Raw genomic sequence first — 18,101 nt, forward strand, 5'->3', positions numbered from 1 at the left:
AAGGAGGGTAGCCGGGCGGGGGATCCCTTCGGCGTGCCCGCTGGGAGTTCAGGGGGAGCCGGGGGGAGGGGATCCCTTCGGTTTGCCGGCTGGGAGTTCATGGAGGGGTGGGATGGACCGTCAGGAAGGCTGAAGGGGGGTGGGTGTCCTTTCTCTCCTGGTCAGACACTGTAGGCCCCTTTTGGAGGCTGTTCTCCCCTGCCCCATTCAGCACCTCTCCTTGAGGAATTGGTGCCGGGGAGGTTGTATAGACTGGAAAACACGCTCCCCTGCACTTGCAGAAGTGATGGGTTCAGGAGAATCCGCCCGGTCTCTCTGCCTTTGAGACGTGCTCAGAGCCCATCTGTGCCCTTGGCTTTCCCAGGGGGAGGGAGTGGGTTTGAGCGCTCATGCAGGACAGGCTGGATGCCCAGTGTGGTCCCTTGTGCCTGGAAGGAGGCGTGGGGGGCGGATGCTCAGTGGATGCTGAGCTAGCTGAAGTTTGTGTATTTTCGAGGTGCCTGGAGCGTGAGCCCAGAGCCTGGAAGGAACGCTCTTGGCACTGATGTTTGTCTGCCAGGGGAAGAGCCTCCGTGCATACTTTGCCCCTGGATGCCCTAGGCGCCTGGTTGTGACCTGGTGCCTGTGACAGGCATGGCCATTTCCTGCAATGTTCTGGACAAAGCTGAGTGAATTAAGTTTAAGTGTCTTAGTAGCTCATTGTATTAAAAATGCAAATGTTTGTGTTACTGTGGGGTCGTCCGTAGCGGCTCTAGGACAGTGCAAACCCTGGGAAGGGTTATGAGCTTCAAGGAACCAACAGGTGTGCAGGACAAGAGGGAACTGGCAGTTGAGTGGGTTTCTTGGAAAATGCTGGGCGGTGGGCAATGCAAATTCCCATCGCCCGACCCTTCCTTTTGAAACTGCCTTGAGAAGAAACCCATGGCCTGCTGCTCACCTGCTCCCAGGTCCCTAGATCAAAAACCCCAACTGTTTAAAGGGGTGACTCTCAGATCGGGGGTGGTGCTTGTTCTGAGCCAAAGGTTTTACAAACGTGTGCCCACAGAAAACCTCTGGGGGGGGGAGGTTTGAAGGACTGACTCTTACCAGAGCCCTAGCTGGAGTGATCTCTGGGAAGCTTATTAGTGGGCATATGGGTTCTCGGATTGGTTAATATGTTTTCTCTGTAATGCTTTCACCTTGAGAATAAATGTGCTTTGTAGGAAAAGCTCGGTGCTACCTTTATACCTCTGAGGAGAGGGAAAAGCAGGCTGGGTTAGGCAAGCTTGTTGGGGAATTCGCACTGCAGGCAGGGAACTGTGCGGCCTGGAAAAATCCTGGTCAGGAGTGGGGTGACGCAGGTCGCTGCCGAAGAGAGGTGATGCCTGAGGAGCAGGGAGCCTAAAAGTGGGGGGCCCTTGCTGGACTATAGAGGGGGAAATACAGGGCCAGTTGCCCTGAACTGTGGCAGTACCATATTCCATCATCATCAGAGGGAATAAATGCTACCTGTTCACTGCAGGGGAATGGCACTCAGTCCCTGTGGCAGACGAGTTAATGTGGCTATTTTTTTAACCTGAATAACTTCCTTCCCCTTTGAGTCGGTAGCTTACAAGAGAATGGTGCTTGGTGACATTTTCAGTGTTGGCCTAACTCTGCTCCTAATGAAGATGGTGATAAAATTCCATTCAGTGGGAGCAGAGCCGGGCAGCCCTGCGTGCTTCTGAAAATCTCATCCTTAGTACTGGTGTAATACATCTCCTCTGCACAGCAATTTACTGGCATCCCGTGTAGCTGGGATCTGTCCCGCTGCACAGCTGGGGAGAGATGGGCACAGAACTGCCGGAGGAGCTGGGGTTAGAACTCGATGTTCCGTGCTCAGACCTCTGTGGTAGCAGCATTCCCTGTCAAATAAAATCACTATTGCCCAAGGCTGTTGCATGCAGGAAGAGCCAGAGGAAAGGGGTGTGGGGTCAGGGGTAACAGCAGGAGGAAGAGAAGATCTGAAGAAATGAGGGGTTTTTTAACCCATGAAAGCTTATGCCCAAATAAATCTGTTAGTCTTTAAGGTGCCACCGAACTCCTTGTTGTTTTTGTGGATACAGACTAACATGATAGCAGGAGGAAGGATATTTTTGCCCTTGACTCTAGAGTCCTGTGCACTGCTTGACTGCTCACCATCTCTCTGAGCCAAGACAGCTGGGTTTGGTTAACAGTCCCAGCCCACTCCCGAAGGTTGCTGGGGTGATTCCGGCTCCCTGCAGTGCCGTGGTTCCTCCCTGGCAGTTCGCTGTGGCACTAAGATTTGTTTCCCTCTGCACTGCACCAGGTTTGACTTGAAATAAGCAAGCAACTCATCCCCAGGGCGGTCTCCCTTCCTTTCCAGCAACCTCGCTAGCGCCTGTTTGAGGCTGCCACTCGCCATGGTATACCATAGGGGCCGTATCCTGACCTAAGCGGCCTCCTGGCCTGTTTGTTGCGGTGCTGATCACCGAGGGGGGAAGTGTTTAATCCCAAAAGCACATGTCTGCAGCCAGTTATGCAAGAATAATTGATATAAATGGGCTTATTTATTGCTGCCCGTTCCATTTGAACACAGTCCATAAAGAATGTTAGATTAGGTTACGTAAAGCTCTGCACAGAGAATCTAATTGTCGGCCAGCCCTGCATCACTAATTGTACCAGCGGCACCTCGAGCTGCTCCTGCTGCCTCCGAGTCCCAGCCCCTGCCTCTAGCATAGGAAAGCCACGTGGGTAGAGGGATTCTGCTGTGCACGTTGAGCGTAGCAGGACCCAGGGTAGAAAGTTGCCAGGAAAGCACCGCTTTCCTTCTCCTGTTTAAGAGAGTGCAGAGGATGCTGTGGCACTGGTTTTCCAAAATTCTGCCGGGAATTGTGTGCTGGTGAAAGCTGCTGGGCTGACAGCCCTGCCGATGGAGTGTGGCTGGGCTGACTTCTCCACTTCACCCGCACTGGTGTTTCTCCACTCCTCCCTGCAGAGAGCTTTCAGCCCTTGGAATCCTGCCAGCAAGGTGGGCACTTGTAAGGATGCCTTAGTGATGTGGGAGCCCATCCCCACCAACTGGACTGAGCCTTCTCTTCCTCCCTCTGCATGACACTTCAGTATCCCATCTTCCACCCTTCCGGGTTCCTCCAGCCCTGAGCTCTCCCAAACCTGCTGTAAATAGGTCTCACCCACTGCCTACTTGCTCCTCGAGATCAGTAATCTATGAAATGCTGCTCCCTGCGGTCTCCTGCTATTAGCCTCCCTGGACTCTGAGTAGCAGCTGTTCATTACAGTGTTTCCTTTGTGTTTTGATCCACCTTGGGACACTTCCGCTTCAGCCCTTGGCTGTTTATTGTCTTTAATAGTCTCTTGTGAGGGATCTTGTCAAAAGCAGTTTAAAAATCCAAGCAAATTCTGTTCAACGGGGTCTCCTCCATCCAAAGCTTGACTGATCCTTTCAGAGCCTCCAGAGCAGAGTAGAAAGGCAGGTTTGCCCCCTAGAGCCCTGCTGCTTTGACTTCATTGTGTGCTCATCCCAAGTCTTGCACTACCAGGTCCTCCGTCTGACTCGTGGACAGTGTCCTTCTGCTTTAAGAATTTGTTTAAAAAACAATTAGCAAAATCTGTTCTTCACCTGCCAAGAGGGGTCACTTTCTACAATGAAGGATCTTCATAGATTTTAAGGCCAAAAGGGACGGATCAAATCTAATATGGATTGTCCTAAAACAAGCAGCATCACAAGGAAGGACCAAAGCAAGTCATAGTTATATCCTGTAGCTAGCAGTGCAGCAGCACCATGAAGCTGTTTTTTATTCAGGGAACTTCTAACAGCAGCCAGGATTGTAGTTGAAACAGTCATGTTAGTGTAGCAACACATAAGCATGGCCTAGATCAAGTAACTTGTGTCAACATAGGGTGTACTGGGCGTTTAATGAAGGAGGAGAGGGTTAGCGAGCAGTGATAGCAATCCTGTATCTCTGGGTTGCCTTTCAGCCAGGAGAGATACTGAGATACTTGTTGCCTGGCATCACGAACTGAAATCCCTTTGCCCAGTACAGAAGTGCAGCCATCCCTAGAGTGAAATGGGACAGCTCTCCAGAAGGGGATGAATGACTGCACAACCTTAGGACAAGGAGTGAAGGATGGTGTCTAACCAAAACTACAGGAAGGGAATCTAGGCAGAGCACGTTTGGCCAAGACACTAGAGCTGTCAGCCTTCGCTTGTGCAAAAAGTGCCATAAGATGGTTTAAAATCTCATTCAAAAGACCAGCAGCACAGCCGAGCAGGGGCACTGGTTCTCCAGGGATGTTGGAGAGAAGAATGCCAACTATTGAGTCACCAGCACCACTTCCTATTGCCCTGGAGTTTTCCCATGAAATCACCGCCCTAGTTTGACCCTGTTTAGCTTATGGGATGTGATGAGATCACAGCTTGAAGCCATATGCAACGGAGAATGCTTATTGCTCTCTAAGCCAGAGGCCTCAACCTTCAGCCACGCATCCAGCACGTGCTATCAGAAGTCACCAGATGCTGCCACTGCTGCTCGGAGAGCATAGGCCCAGCACTGGCAAGGAGAACTAGCCTTGTGATCTTTCTCAGAGCTCCTGCAGCAGCACCTGTCTGGCACGTTTCATCGGTGCGTGCTGGGAGTGTTCCATCGGCATACCGACAGCCCCGACCCCCCAGCCAGTCAAGCAGCTTGCTAACACCCCAGCCCCTTCAGGAACGCACATGCTGCTGCTTTTGCCTTCATAAATGTCCATCGGATGCCTCCAGGGGATATTTCCAGTTTCTGGTTTGGTTTACCTGATGGTGAGTGTCACTTCCTGGGTACTGGGATGCAAACACGGAGACGGCCGGCGCGCTGAACACCGTCAGACAATCGGCTGGACAATGTGTTACTCTTTCTCCATCCGATTAAATCTTCTATGAGGAATTTGCCCCCTACTTTAATGGGGAAGGAAAGGGGTTTTATGAATGCAATTGAAACAACCCTACAGTACCTGTATCACGGAACACCCCACTGTTAAGTGCTCAGTGCCTGGTTATGGCATGAGGGCTTGGAAGAGTCCCAGTGGTGCACTAGGGAATGTTGTTTATAGGTAGCTTTGGAATCCACTCTCAGACTGTCCTTCCCCTCCCTCTCCATGTCCTTGGGGCCTGTCAGCCTAAGGATAAGGAAGGAGACACATTTCCCGCATTACCCCGGTGCATGCTATAGATAAGTAGTATCCTTGGTGCCCAAGCCCACCCAGAGCTTATCTGAATAGGGTTCTGGTGAGAGCCGGATCTAGTGAAGTACGTCGAGTTAGAGACCCCAGCACCAGGAGGCTCCAGCCCAGCAGGTTGCTAGTGGCTGTGTCTACAGTCGGGTATTTTCTGTACTGGTCAAGTTGAGCCCATGATCCAGTGAGAAATGTTAGTGGAAGATCCTAGTGTGGACAAGGGGGAACGCATCGCTTTGCGGGCTCAACTCGCTGACCTCTGCTAGTGTGGGCCTCCGACACTGGGGACTTTCTGCACTGAAATGCCTCCCTGTAATTGTAATGAACTCGGACAAGAAATTCTTAATGAATGTCATGCACGTTGGGGGAAGCCTCTCCCCTCCCCCCCCCCCCCCCCCCCGAAAGTCTCTGCATGTCACTGAGTGGGCTCCAGGAGAAGGCGCGTTGTATGGATTATTCTACATTGAAAATAAAATGGGACTTGAAGGTTTCAAGCCTGTTTTTTGCTCAGTGACGACAAAGGAATGGATCACGTTCTTCTCCGGGTTCTCAAGGTGCTGAAGGCTGTTGGACCAGGGCTGCTTCTAGCACAGAATAGCAAAGCCAGCGTTGGGCAGCATTTCAGGTGTCCTTGAACAAACCATCCAGAACCGCAAGAGCTGGGGAGACATGGAGGCATCGCAGACCAAACAGAAAATCCGAAAATCCAAACAAACGCGGAGGAAAATCTGGGGTTTGGTTTCTAGTGAAAAATGTTAAAAACCTGGCAAATGCTGCAGTTTGCTAAGCAGAACATTCCGGCTGTGACCAGCTGAGCCCCCGTGATACAGCTTATGAAGCACCCTGGATCAGCAGAACTGTGCGGAGCTGGGCTGTTCTAAAGGAAACAATAGTGGCAGAAAGTGTATTTGTAGGAGCACATCCGTCGTAACCCCCACACCACCGTGTTTGAGTGGTCTGGGAGTCAGGAGACCTGGATCGGACTCTTGACTCTGCTACGTATTTGTTGGATGTCCTTGCAGAACTCTCATAACCCGTTTGTGCCTCGGTTTCCCTATCTGTAACATGGAGACAGTTCTTACCTGCCTCTGTGAAGTGTTCTGGGAGCTGGGTGGGAGGCACTGCCCCATGGGAGTCAAGGTAGCGGAACTAGTCCTCGGCTGGAGCACTAACCTTTAGGTCTGCATGCAGGCACCTTGAACAGCTGTCAGGAAATGCTCCCTCCAGGTCACACAATGCCAGAAGCAATCCAGAGGGAGCAGTGGAAAGCCCCTGTGATATTTGAGTTGCGTGAGGGGGAGGGCAGAGAACGCTGTTCCGCGCATCTAGAATACCCTGTTCCATTCTGAGCATCTCTGCTCCACAGGGGCATGGCCAAAACAGAGGAGAGTCAGGAAAAGGCAACAAAAATGAGTGCGCTAAAGGGAGTGGTGGAAACGCCATTGGTTGGAACACTGGGCTGATTCTGAACTCAGCACTGGAGAACAGGCTGAAGGGGACAGAGCTGTCATGGCACCGGGGGAAGCACTTAGGTCTTTTCCATCCCCGATGTCCCTACACCACACAGGGGCACCTTCCCAGAGGGGTGTGGTGTATGGATCTGCTATGATGGTTACAGACTGGAGTAAATAACCCTCTTTCTCCCTTTTTCTCTCTTTGACATACAGGCAGCTTTGTCTGCTTCTCAATGCTGAAAACATCTTCCACTCCATGGCAGACATCCTGCTGCGGGAAGAGGACCTCAAGTTTGCCTCGACTATGGTCCACACTCTCAACACAATACTGCTGACTTCCTCCGAGCTCTTCCAACTGCGAAACCAGCTCAAGGACCTGAAGACCCCGGTATGTTGAACAGGAACACTTCCTCATTAAACAGGCTCTCCCCACCTCTTACCTCTCCGTGTGTACACGTGACCGAGGCTGTCACGTACCCAGGGCCCCTAGCGATCCTAGGGCAGAGTTGTCCCCTCAGGACATAGGCTGACATCTGACAGGTTTCTCTTGGAATGAATTAAGGGACTTGGCTGAGGGGAAGGAGATGCCTAGCCTTTTTCTCTGGCCAATACATAACCTCCGAGCCCCTTTGCTTCTCCTGTCTGTCTCACATACTTGCCTCTTGGTGCCCTAAACAGCAGCCCCAGCTTAAGACTTGATGGTAAGGAGCTGCTCAGTATTTTGCCTGGTGTCTGCCTTACACTCGTGTTCCCCACAGGGTACGGTCCAGGGGCTAGTGTTCAAGGAGGAAGAGAGCATCATGCAAGGGTTAGGATTTGGGTCTGATTCTTCGCTTTACCATTGACAGTGTGGCCTTGGGAGTCCTCTAACCTGCTCCTGACTCAGTTGATTTACTCTTGGCTTGAGCTTTCCCTGGTAGATGTTGAGGCTTAACAGTTGTACGGTGCTTTGAAGTCATAAGAAGCGATACTGGGTCAGACCAAAGGTCCATCTACCCCAGTATCCTGTCTTCTGACAGTGGCCAATGCCAGGTGCCCCAGAGGGAATGAACAGAACAGGCAATCATAGAATCCTAGAATATCAGGTTTGGAAGGGACCTCAAGAGGTCATCTAGTCCCACCCCCTGCTCAAAGCAGGACCAATCAAGTGATCTAGCCCCTGTCATCCATTCCCAGCTTCTGGCAGTTGGAGGCTTAGGGACACCCAGAGCATGGGGCTGCATCCCTGACCATTTTAGCTAATAGCCACTGATGGACCTATTGTCCATTAACTTATCTAGTTCTTTTTTTAACTCATTCATGCTTTGGGCCTTCACAACCTCTCTTGGTAATGAGTTCCACAGGTTGACTGTGTTGTGGGAAGAAGTGCTTCCTTATGTTTTGTATGAAACCTTCTGCCTATTAATTTCATTGGGTGACCTTTGGTTCTTGTGTTATTTACCCCTTTACAAAAAGAACAGGAGTACTTGTGGCACCTTAGAGACTAACAAATTACCCCTTTACATAACTCTTAGTCACTTTCTCCACGCCATTCATGATGTTATAGACCTCTATCGTATCCACCCTTAGTCATCTGTTTTCTAAGGTGAATGGTCCCAGTCTTCTTAATCTCTCCTCACATGGAAGCTGTTCCATACTCCTAATCATTTTTCCTGCTCTTTTCTGAACCTTTTCCAATTGTAATGTATCTTTTTCTAGATGGGGCGACCAGAACTGCGCGCAGTGTTCAAGGTGTGGGTGTACTAGTTTTATATAGTGGCATTATGATATTCTCTGTCTTCTTATCTATCCCTTTCCTAATGGTTCCTAACAGGCTGTTTGCTTTTCTGTCCTTGGTTGGAAGGGGCTATCTATGTGCAAAATGTGACCATTGTTCTTTGTTATTGCTGGAAGGAAGGATGGGTCCAAGAGCAGTGTGTGACTAGACCTGATTTATGTAGGGTCCGTATACACATTTCCTCTCCCATTGGAAGCCATAATCCTCAGTAATGTGACTAACTGTTGCCAAGAAAGATGCTGATATCTCAGGAAAAAAACAGTCACTCTAGTTTGGGACTGAGCAGTTAGGGGTAGTGTGTACCTGTCTTTGTACACTGCATCATGACGCCGGAAGAGAGAAGCAGGTTACTATGTCAAGGAATCCAGATTGAACATTGCAAGTTCCATTGAAATCCAGTTTTGGGCCTTCCCCAGTCTCCTGTGATTGGAATCTCTATGTTCCGTCTCTCCCCAGAGGAGTGGTCCTTGCACACAACCTGTTCTGTATTCGGGTACTTCCTAGAGGCCTGAAACAAGATCAGGGCCCCATTGTGCTGGTGCTTTGCAGACACAGCAGTACCTGCCCCAAAGTGCTTAGGATCTAAATAGATGACAAAGGTGGGGAGAAATGGAGGTGCACTGAGACCAGCTGAGGTCCCATAGGAAGAATGGCAGAGCTCAATCGAATCTAGCTCTCCCAAGCTCCAGACCAGTGCCTGGCTGTGGGACCCCTCCCTCCCTAGGCTGGGTGTTAAAATTTCCCTGAGTGCACACAAATCCCCCAGTGGGAACTGGTGCCAGGGCCCTCTCTGCCAAGCTGGAATGTGAATGTTTTTAATTGCTGGAGGCAATTGTCAATGGTGGTGCCTGGGGAGGCTTGGAGGCAGTTCCAAGTTTTGCGGCCCCCACTTCTGAGGGAGTTTCTGGTGCACACTGCTGAGAAGAGAACAGCCACTGTTGTGTAAGGTGATCCCACGGCACACAAGCCTTTCTGTCATGGGTCCCCCACAGCCACGGGTGCTCCCTAGCAGCTGACATCTGCCTCCCAGCTCCCAAAACAGGCACACGCTAGGAAGGGGACAGGTGATGGTGGTAGCATCACCCCATCACATTCTTCTCAAAGCCCCTCTGCTTCAGCTGTTCACCCCTGAGGAGTTTGCGGTGCTCCCTGGGTCCCAAAGCAGGTGCTGCTGCCTGGGGAAATGAAGGCCCTGGGAGGCAGAGTGCAGGGGTGAGCTCTCCGGATGGCAGTTCTGGGGACTGAAGGGTGGAGAGCCTCCCCCCTGCCAGCTGGAGACTCAATCCTGCACTGTCCCTGTGTCCAAGACCGCGCCCTAGCCTCAGCCTTGGCTCCAGAGGCGGTGGGGTCTGAGCAATAGCAAGGCCTGCCTGTGAGCGCGCTGAGCCTCTGCCCGTCGTGGAGGAAGCGTTAACGCAGCTGTAACGTTGCTCTCAAAGGAGACAGTCGCCCTGTAGCTCCCTGGGAACTGGCTGCCTGGGAAGCTGACATCATCAGCTGAATTCTTTTCTACACATCCTGTGTTTTCCCAAGACTGCCCTGATTTCTTCAGCACTCCTGTTTTCTTGGTGTCTAAAGGGGCTGGCGCTAGCCTGGCAGCTCTCCATTCAGAGCCCTCCCATGCCTTCTTGTTGGCCATCAATCAGGTGAACGCACCTCCGAGAGCTAGGTAAATAGCCAGCACCTGCAGGGGGCATCAGTTCTGGGGCCCTCGGTGTCACCCCTCCCCACGCCGAGGGCTGCAAACAGCGCCGCTCCAGAGCTAGGTCTGAGGCTGGCATCCCCTGTTCTGTCCCGCTGCCAGGCTGGGGTGAGGCCTGTGTCCTGGCTCCCTGGCACTCAGTTCAGAGCTCTCCTTTGTAATCAGGCCTGTGTTGGTAGACAGCCTTCAGCCCCAGTCCTTCGGTGCGTCTTGCAGCTCGCCGCCCACACACAGGAGCGCAGCAGGCTCTGTCGGCAGCCACTGTGCTCCTGCCTTTCATGTCATTCAAGCTGTGTCAAGATAGTGCAGACCCCCGCCGTGCGCTCTGCTGCTCCAAGGGGTTCAGACGACTCCTCCGTGGGCCAGGGCAGAGAAGGAGCCGCAATAGGCAGCCTTCCCAAACCACTAACTACTAAGGAGGCCTATTGGCTATTTCTGCAGAGGGAAACACCCAAAGAGATGTCGGCCCCTCCTGTCTCCCCCTTGCTGTGCCTGTGCTCCCCGGCCTCAGAGTTCTCCGGTTCCGCGCACAATAGCGTCCACATGATGATACCAGAGTTAAGGGTCTGTCGGTTTCCTTCATGACCTCTTATTAGTCAGCTGGCTTGAAACTTGGCATGGAAGATCCCAGCCCAGGGGAGATTTCTTCCACTCCACCCCAATTTTGGATAATACTGGATAACTTGTGCATTGATATTTTACAATCATAGAGCTCCCCTTACCCCAAAGAGCTTTCATATAATACAATTGAAATGCAGCCAGTGCTGGTGTGGAGGGCAGCAACCTAGTGCCACGATGCACAACAGTCTGCCAGCCACCCAGAGCAGACCCTGTGTTCTTATAACAGCTTTATGAGACCAGATTTCCAGCCTGCTCCACAAATGCTTGCATGAAAATGTATGAACAGCTGTGCATGAGTTTCTCCGGCATTGACCACAGCTGTGCACAGTTATGGTAATTGCACATGCAAATAGCCAGGGAGCTGGAGATGGTCATTTGCATTTATAAATACCACAGCTTCATGCACTGTTGCACAACTTAGGAGTGTACTGGTATGTTCAGAAGTCCGGAAATCTAGCCCTTACTATTGTTCCAGGAGACCCACAGAATCCAGATTTGGATGGAGGCAGGGTTGAGTTGGCCTGGCTGAGCAGTGACCTTCTGGCTGCAGGCACTCTGTGTTTGGAACCTGAGGCCCTGCACACGACACCACCCCTCCATCCGTGGGTCTAACTCCCGCTTGCTTTCTTTTCCCCAGGAGAGTCGTAACCTGTTCTGCTGTCTCTACCGCTCCTGGTGCCACAACCCTGTGACGACTGTGTCCCTCTGCTTCCTCACCCAGAACTACAAACATGCTTACGACCTCATCCAGAAGTTGTATCCTTTTTGGTGCTGCTGGGGGTCTCTGAGGGAGTGGGCAGGGGGAGAGCAGGAGGGCAGCAGTGGTAACACTTTGTAGCCTAAACAGGGCAGCAGACCTGCCAAGCTGACTCTCCCTGGCTCACAAGGTCAGAGCTGAGCAGCCAGCCGTGCCTCTGTTTTCATAACAAACAGTGGTGGAGTTAAACAGCTGATTAAGGATGGTCCCTAACAAGGCCATTTGCCATCCCCTAGGCCAGGAAGGAGCCTTGGGATATTGTTTGCTGCTTTGTGTAAGGGAACTGCAGCAAGGACCTGAATTCACTGCCTACACCCCCTCTTGCAAGAAGCCTAAATAATTCTGAAAAAGTCTGAAACTCTCTCTCTCTCCTCTGGTGTGGTACCAGCTGATGGGGCTTTTCAGACAAACAGAGCTGAAATACCAGGGCGTCTGCAAGTTGAGAGAGCAGCCTGTGGGATGAATTGGGTCAAAATTGCTCTGTGCTCATGACTAGGACAGCAGACAATTTTCTCCACAGTCTTCCTGCTGGGCCCGGCTTGTGAAACCAGTTCTCTGTTTCACAGAGCACAGAGAAAGCAGTGACCCAACACCCCAGCCCCTCCCCTTTGGGGAGGAAGGATGGGCCTGTGGCTAAGGGACCAGCCTGGGACTTTGGTGTTCTGAGTTCAAGTTCTTGGTCCGCCACAGACTTCTTCGGATACCTTGTGCGCGTGTTTTTGTGCTGTGTTTGTTAGGCCTGAAGACGTTTGGGGAGGCTGAGGTGCTCATTTGGACAGTTTCTTTCCTCGATCATGCTGCTTCTGTGGAGATGGGGAGGGAGAACATGGAGGGCGTGGGGCGTCCTATTCTGCCCATCCTTAACGGGGGACCCACTCAGATCTGTGGGTCAGGGCTGGGGCTTGTTGGTGGGAGGCGGCATGGAGCAAGCTTGCCCTGTTGCCTGGGCATTGGCTGAAGAAGAGGCCTTCAGGGCCACTGGACCTGCATCTTTCAGAATCTCTTTGAGATGGCCAGTTTCCTGACAAGTCGTCTCCTGGGCGTGATGTGCGCACATCACAACTACAGCCACTCTCTCCTTCATCCATCAGGCTGCCGTTGCAGCAGCCTTTGCCTGGCTCTCCCCAGGAAACAGGATGTGCTTCCAGAACAGCCCCTAAGAAGGTGGTAATCAGGGTTGGGTCAGCAGCACGTCAGCGCTTTGCCTAGATGCATCCAGCCAGGGAGCTCCCCTGTTTGCCAGGACAGGTTGCTGCGAAGGATGCGGCTCGTGGGAGTTGTTCACACGTGCTTACACTTGAGCATCTCCTTTCATCCACCCTTTCACCTCTTCTGGCTGCCATTATTTTCCCCTCCCCACAGATGAGCTGGGAGCTCCTCGGAGCAGCATTCTTGCCCTGCTCCATAATGGTTTTAAGCGGAGAGTTATATGATGTGGTTAGAAACTGCGTTTTCCTTCCTTCTCCACAGTGGAGTGAATGACCTGACTGGCGACAGACTGCAGCAAAGACGTTGCTTCTGGGCCAGTGGCTATGGTGCTCCCGTAACCTCACCCGTGAACAGGAAGCCAGCCTTCCACATTTCCCAGGGACCCTAACCTTTCTGCTCACGTGGGACAGCGAATGGAGTTGCGGGTCTAGGATCATCCAGAGGAGTGAGCGCCCGCTCTGAGGGGCAGGCAGCACACACTACTTCCCTTGCTGCTCTAAATGCAGCAGAAAGCACAAGCCCAAGCTCCTTCAGACAGCAGGAGCTGGGAGCACAACGCTCAGACCCTGCAGAGAGAGGGAATGTAGGGCTGACAACTTCCTAATTGCACAAAACCAAACACCCCTTCTCTGAGACCCCGCCCCCCACTCTCTCCAGCCCCCTCCCTCCAGGCTCGCTCTCCCCCCCTTCACTCACTTTCACTGGGCAGGGGTTGGGGTGCAGGGTCTGGGAGGGAGTTAGGGCTGGGGGTTGGGGTGTGGGGTCTGGGAGGGAGTTAGGGTGCAGGAGGGGGCTCAGGGCTGGGGGTTGGGGTGTGGGGTCTGGAAGGGAGTTAGGGTGCAGGAGGGGGCTCAGGGCTGGGGGTTGGGGTGCAGGGTCTGGGAGGGAGTTAGGGTGCAGGAGAGGGTTGGGGTGTGGGGTCTGGGAGGGAGTTAGGGCTGGGGGTTGGGGTGCGGGGTCTGGGAGGGAGTTAGGGTGCAGGAGGGGGCTCAGGGCTGGGGGTTGGGGTGCAGGGTCTGGGAGGGAGTTAGGGTGCAGGAGGGGGCTCAGGGCTGGGGGTTGGGGTGCGGGGTCTGGGAGGGAGTTAGGGTGCAGGAGGGGGCTCAGGGCTGGGGGTTGGGGTGCGGGGTCTGGGAGGGAGTTAGGGTGCAGGAGGGGGCTCAGGGCTGGGGGTTGGGGTGCGGGGTCTGGGAGGGAGTTGGGGTGCGCAAAGGGGTTCCGACCTGGGGCAGGAGGTTCGGGGTGCAGGCTCCAGACGGGCGGCACTTACCTCAGGCGGCTCCCGGTCGGCGGCGCAGCGGGGCTAAGGCAGGCTCCCTGCCCTGGCTCAGCATTGCTCCTGGCAGCAGCCTGCCTGTCCGGCCCCTAGGCGGAGGCGCAGTCAGGCGGCTCTGCGCAGTTCCCACTGCCCGCAGGCCCCATTGGCCGCAGTTCCCAGCCTACAGGAGCTGCGAAGCCGGTGCTGGGGGAGGGGGCAGCATGCAGAGCTTCCTTGAGTGCCCCGGCAGCCGCTTCGGGGAGCTGTGCAGAGCCAGGGCAAGGAGCCTGCCTTAGCCTCGCTGCGCCGGTCGGCCCCCCAGCAGCTCGACCCTCCCCTCATTACACAGGAGACTTCCCTTGCTGCGGGAGCGAGAGTAACGGCCCTGGAAGCGTTTCCTGGGCTGGGGCTGGATATTTTCTCCCTCTGGTTCGTTTTTGTGGGTGCAGAGAGAGGAAAGCGCCACAGGGCTGAGTTACGGCCCATCAGGGAGCGCAGTGGCTGGGGAAGAGAAGGGTCCCCTCCTCCTGTATCATTTACACTGGCAGGCGCCCACTCCATCGGGTCCGTTTCTGCAGCTCTCGGAGGGGTCACCCTGCTGTCCTTAAAGCCCCACCGAGCAGTGGGGCCGTTCCCCTCTAACGGGTACAAAGCTCAGCCCCGCGGCCGCCTGGGCAGGGTGAAGGCGAAGGCAGGAGTCTCCAGTCCCAGCCCCACACAGAGCAGCTGATGGCATTGTGCCAGCTGGCTGCTGTCACTGACCTTCCTCTCCCCTGCTCCTGATCCCAGATGCACCCTGGGATCCATGTGCCCCCCCAGCTGCTGCTATGACAGCTGGCTGGTGGCTCCTGCGCTGCGTTCCTAGTGCTGATGCTTGCAATGCTATTCATGTTACAGTAGCACCTATTGCCAGGGGTTGTATAGAGTCACTGCCCAGAGTTTTCACACTCAGCAGTGGAGACCCCGACATGTCTGTCCTTAGAAACGCCCTGTGGCAGCTTGGGGGTCGGCCCATTTGTGTTACAACATGGGGGAGGGGTTGTCTCCCTCCATGCGGACGGAAAACGAGCGTTGGCCCGGTTGGATCTGAACCAGGGTTAATCCTGGCCATCCTGCAGCAGACATGGGGCCTGTGGGCTCATGCTCTGTCTGCTGCTTTAGTTTAGTTTTCAGCACAAGTGTGATCCAGCTGTCGCCCTTCCTGTGAGATTCTCGGCTCGCCTCGGCCCCTGTTGCTAGTTAAGCTGAGTGTGTGTTCACTTGGTTCCTTGGTTTATTTGGCCGGCTCATCCAGAGCCTCAAAAATGCTTCCTTGTTTAGAAAGCCCTGGGCAGAGGCAGCCGCTGAGGGCTCTGCTGGCGGGACCCAGACCAGTTTTCTGTGGTTCTCCGGTGGTTCCATTGACATCACTGTTTACGTTGAGCATAATGATTATTTCCATGTGCCAGCAAAACATGAAACTCCTGAAGTACATTTCCCTAAGCACAGGCTTGATAGTGATCTAAGTGATCCCCTCTGCTGTGCACTAGAGTTCATCTTAGGAGATGGGAACGCTTTGGATTGGTGCCGCGAGAGCCCTGTGCCGGCTGCAAGGGGAGGCTGTCCCATTAGCATTGTGAACACTCGCCTTCCTTATGGAGAGCTCCTTGTAGTGATCTCTGTGGCCCACATTTGATAAACCCACTGCTGGCTTGAAGGGCAGCCTGACTTTCTCCAGGCTTGGAGAGACTCTTGGTTTAAAGAGTTGACTCCAGGTCCCCTTGAATTCTAGGCCACCTCCTTGCAGCCTCCTTCAACCTCCTACTTTGAGCCACTGCCTAATCATGCACCCTCCCCTCACTCTCACTTGTTGTGCAGCTTCCTGTAGGAGTCAGCTGTTTGCAGCTTGATTGTATGGGTGGATAGGTGGTGAACGGAGCAGTTCCATTGAAGTAGGAGCTGGGGGGGGTTGGGGGTATTAGAGCAGAAACCAAAATAAGCCAGAAACCATAATCAATCTCTCTCACTCACTCTCTCTCACACACACACAGAGTAATATTTTACTGCCCATATTTAGAAAAGACTCGGTCACGTTTCCAGATCAGCACTTGCGTGCACCCAGCCAGGTAATTCTATGCACACACTGGTTGCTGGGCAGTGATTTCCCATCTGCAGATGCAGGTGTGAGAGGTACAGCTGGAAACCTGACTGATGTGCAGGGCAACCCCAGCAGATACGCAGTAATTGGTCACATGGAAGAGAGAATAGGGGGTAATCTGCACTGCATCTGCACAACCCTATGTGCTACACATGAGTATCTGCCTCTTTGCTGGCTACTTAAACTGTGGTCAGTGGTGACCAAGGCTGCTCCTCTTTTATGGTGGAATTTCCTTAACAGACATGTCCAGCGGGGACCTGGAGGTCACAGTGGATTTCCTCACTGAGGTAGACAAGCTGGTGCAGCTCATTGAGTGTCCAATTTTCACGTGTAAGGATCATATGGAGCCCTTCCATAATTTGCTTTCTAGTAGCGGAGCGTGTGTACATGTGTGGGGGAAGGAGCGCCCGGTGCATGTACTTGTCTGCATGCTCAGGCTCCCTGGGCATGTCCCCTCCCTGCTCCTTCATCACAAGTGGCAGCGCTGCACAAATAAATAGAGCAGAAGTTATGAGACTTTTTGCTGTGAGCGGTGTGAGACCTCCAGTAGAACTGTCCATCAGAGACACGCTGGATCGCTGCAGCAGGGAGGGAGGGCGCTCCGAATGTAGGTTAACAGTACTAAGAGCGTTGGCACTGAACAAAGAGATGGAAAGAACAGAGGGAACCCATTCCAAATGAGCCTCTTAGATTCATGTGTGTGGCTTCTGCACGTAGTCTGTGTATATGTGATGCTGCTCAGGGCAGTGGCATGGGAAAGCTGATACCTGTCTCTATGTGAAGATATATACATGGAGAGATGGAGAACATTATAGTGTGAAAACAACAAGGAGTCCGGTGGCACCTTAAAGACTAACAGATTTATTTGGGCATAAGCTTTCCCGGGTAAAAAACTACTACTTCAGATACATTATAGTGCAGTAGCAGCTCTGCTGTTGTGTTTGTCTAGTCTAAGTGCTCTAAAATCCGCTCGCTGATGCAGGTAGTCTCGAAATTTGCTGTGCCTCATGGGAATGTGGGGTAAGGTTAATGGTCCAAATTTGGGGTCATCTAAGCATGGGGTTCCTGGGATACAGCCCCCCCCTGAAAACATGTTACAAAAATCACCTGTTTGTGTTTTGTGCACACCCGGGGCTCAGACTATGACTCTGATTATCCCCAAACTTATCTCAGCCACACAGGATTGAGTTTGGCTAGTGTACAGCACCCACTGCTCCTTGTGGGAGGAGGGCAGATTTATATTGAAGCTATTCAGGGTTAAGTTAACGGACTCCAGGTTGGCATGTTAGTAGCTTGAGCTAAAGACAATGAAATGTTCACGCACAGCAAGTCTAGGGCTTGGTTAAGAGCCCAAAGATTTCCAGGTAGTATGTTGTCATGGGAAATGTGTGGCTCAAGAAGACGTGCTGTGGTTATGGACTCTCAGCTGGAACCATGTACTGTGGGTTTGAGCCCTATCTTTAGTAGCTTCCACAGAATGTATGTTCCTTGCTGTCTGCCTGCTCCTTTGGGAAATTTTGCTCAGAGACCGAAATTTCTGGTTTAAGAGCGATATTTTAAGGGCTCTAAAATCCACATGCAGACTCTGATTGAGAAGTATTGTCGAGGAAATGAGCATTAATAGAATAAAGGAAAGATACAACTCTAGGAACTGATCAATGGGACTGAGTGTGATCAGAGGAAAGCAAATAACTGGTGTTCTTCGAGATGTGTTGCTCATGTCCATTCCATGTTAGGTGTGCGCACTCACCATGTGCACCGGTGCCGGAAGTTTTCCCCTCTGTGGTATCCATAGTGGACCAGCTCTGGTGCCTTCTAGAGTGACACGTATATGCCATAGAATAAGGAGCGCTACTAGCTCCCCCCAACCCTCAGCTCATTCTTGCCGGAAACTCAGACACTGGGGAAGGAGGACGGGTCATGGAATGGACATGAGCAACACATCCCGAAGCACACCGGTTATGGAAAAAGGTAA

At 52.8% G+C, this 18,101-nt stretch overlaps 1 protein-coding gene across 1 annotated transcript in view; it reads left to right on the top strand.

The window, feature by feature from the left end:
• Positions 1–18,101, top strand: part of VAC14 (VAC14 component of PIKFYVE complex) — a gene marked incomplete in the record, with an annotated part of 177,992 nt that overhangs the window by 142,840 nt on the left and 17,051 nt on the right. Inside the window, 3 exon segments of the mRNA XM_034788262.1 lie at positions 6,879–7,053; positions 11,403–11,521; positions 16,377–16,456. Coding sequence (XP_034644153.1) covers positions 6,879–7,053; positions 11,403–11,521; positions 16,377–16,456 — 374 coding nt within the window.

The sequence above is a fragment of the Trachemys scripta genome, chromosome 13 (genome assembly GCF_013100865.1).
Source record: "Trachemys scripta elegans isolate TJP31775 chromosome 13, CAS_Tse_1.0, whole genome shotgun sequence".
In the NCBI taxonomy this organism is placed as follows: Eukaryota; Metazoa; Chordata; order Testudines; family Emydidae; genus Trachemys; species Trachemys scripta.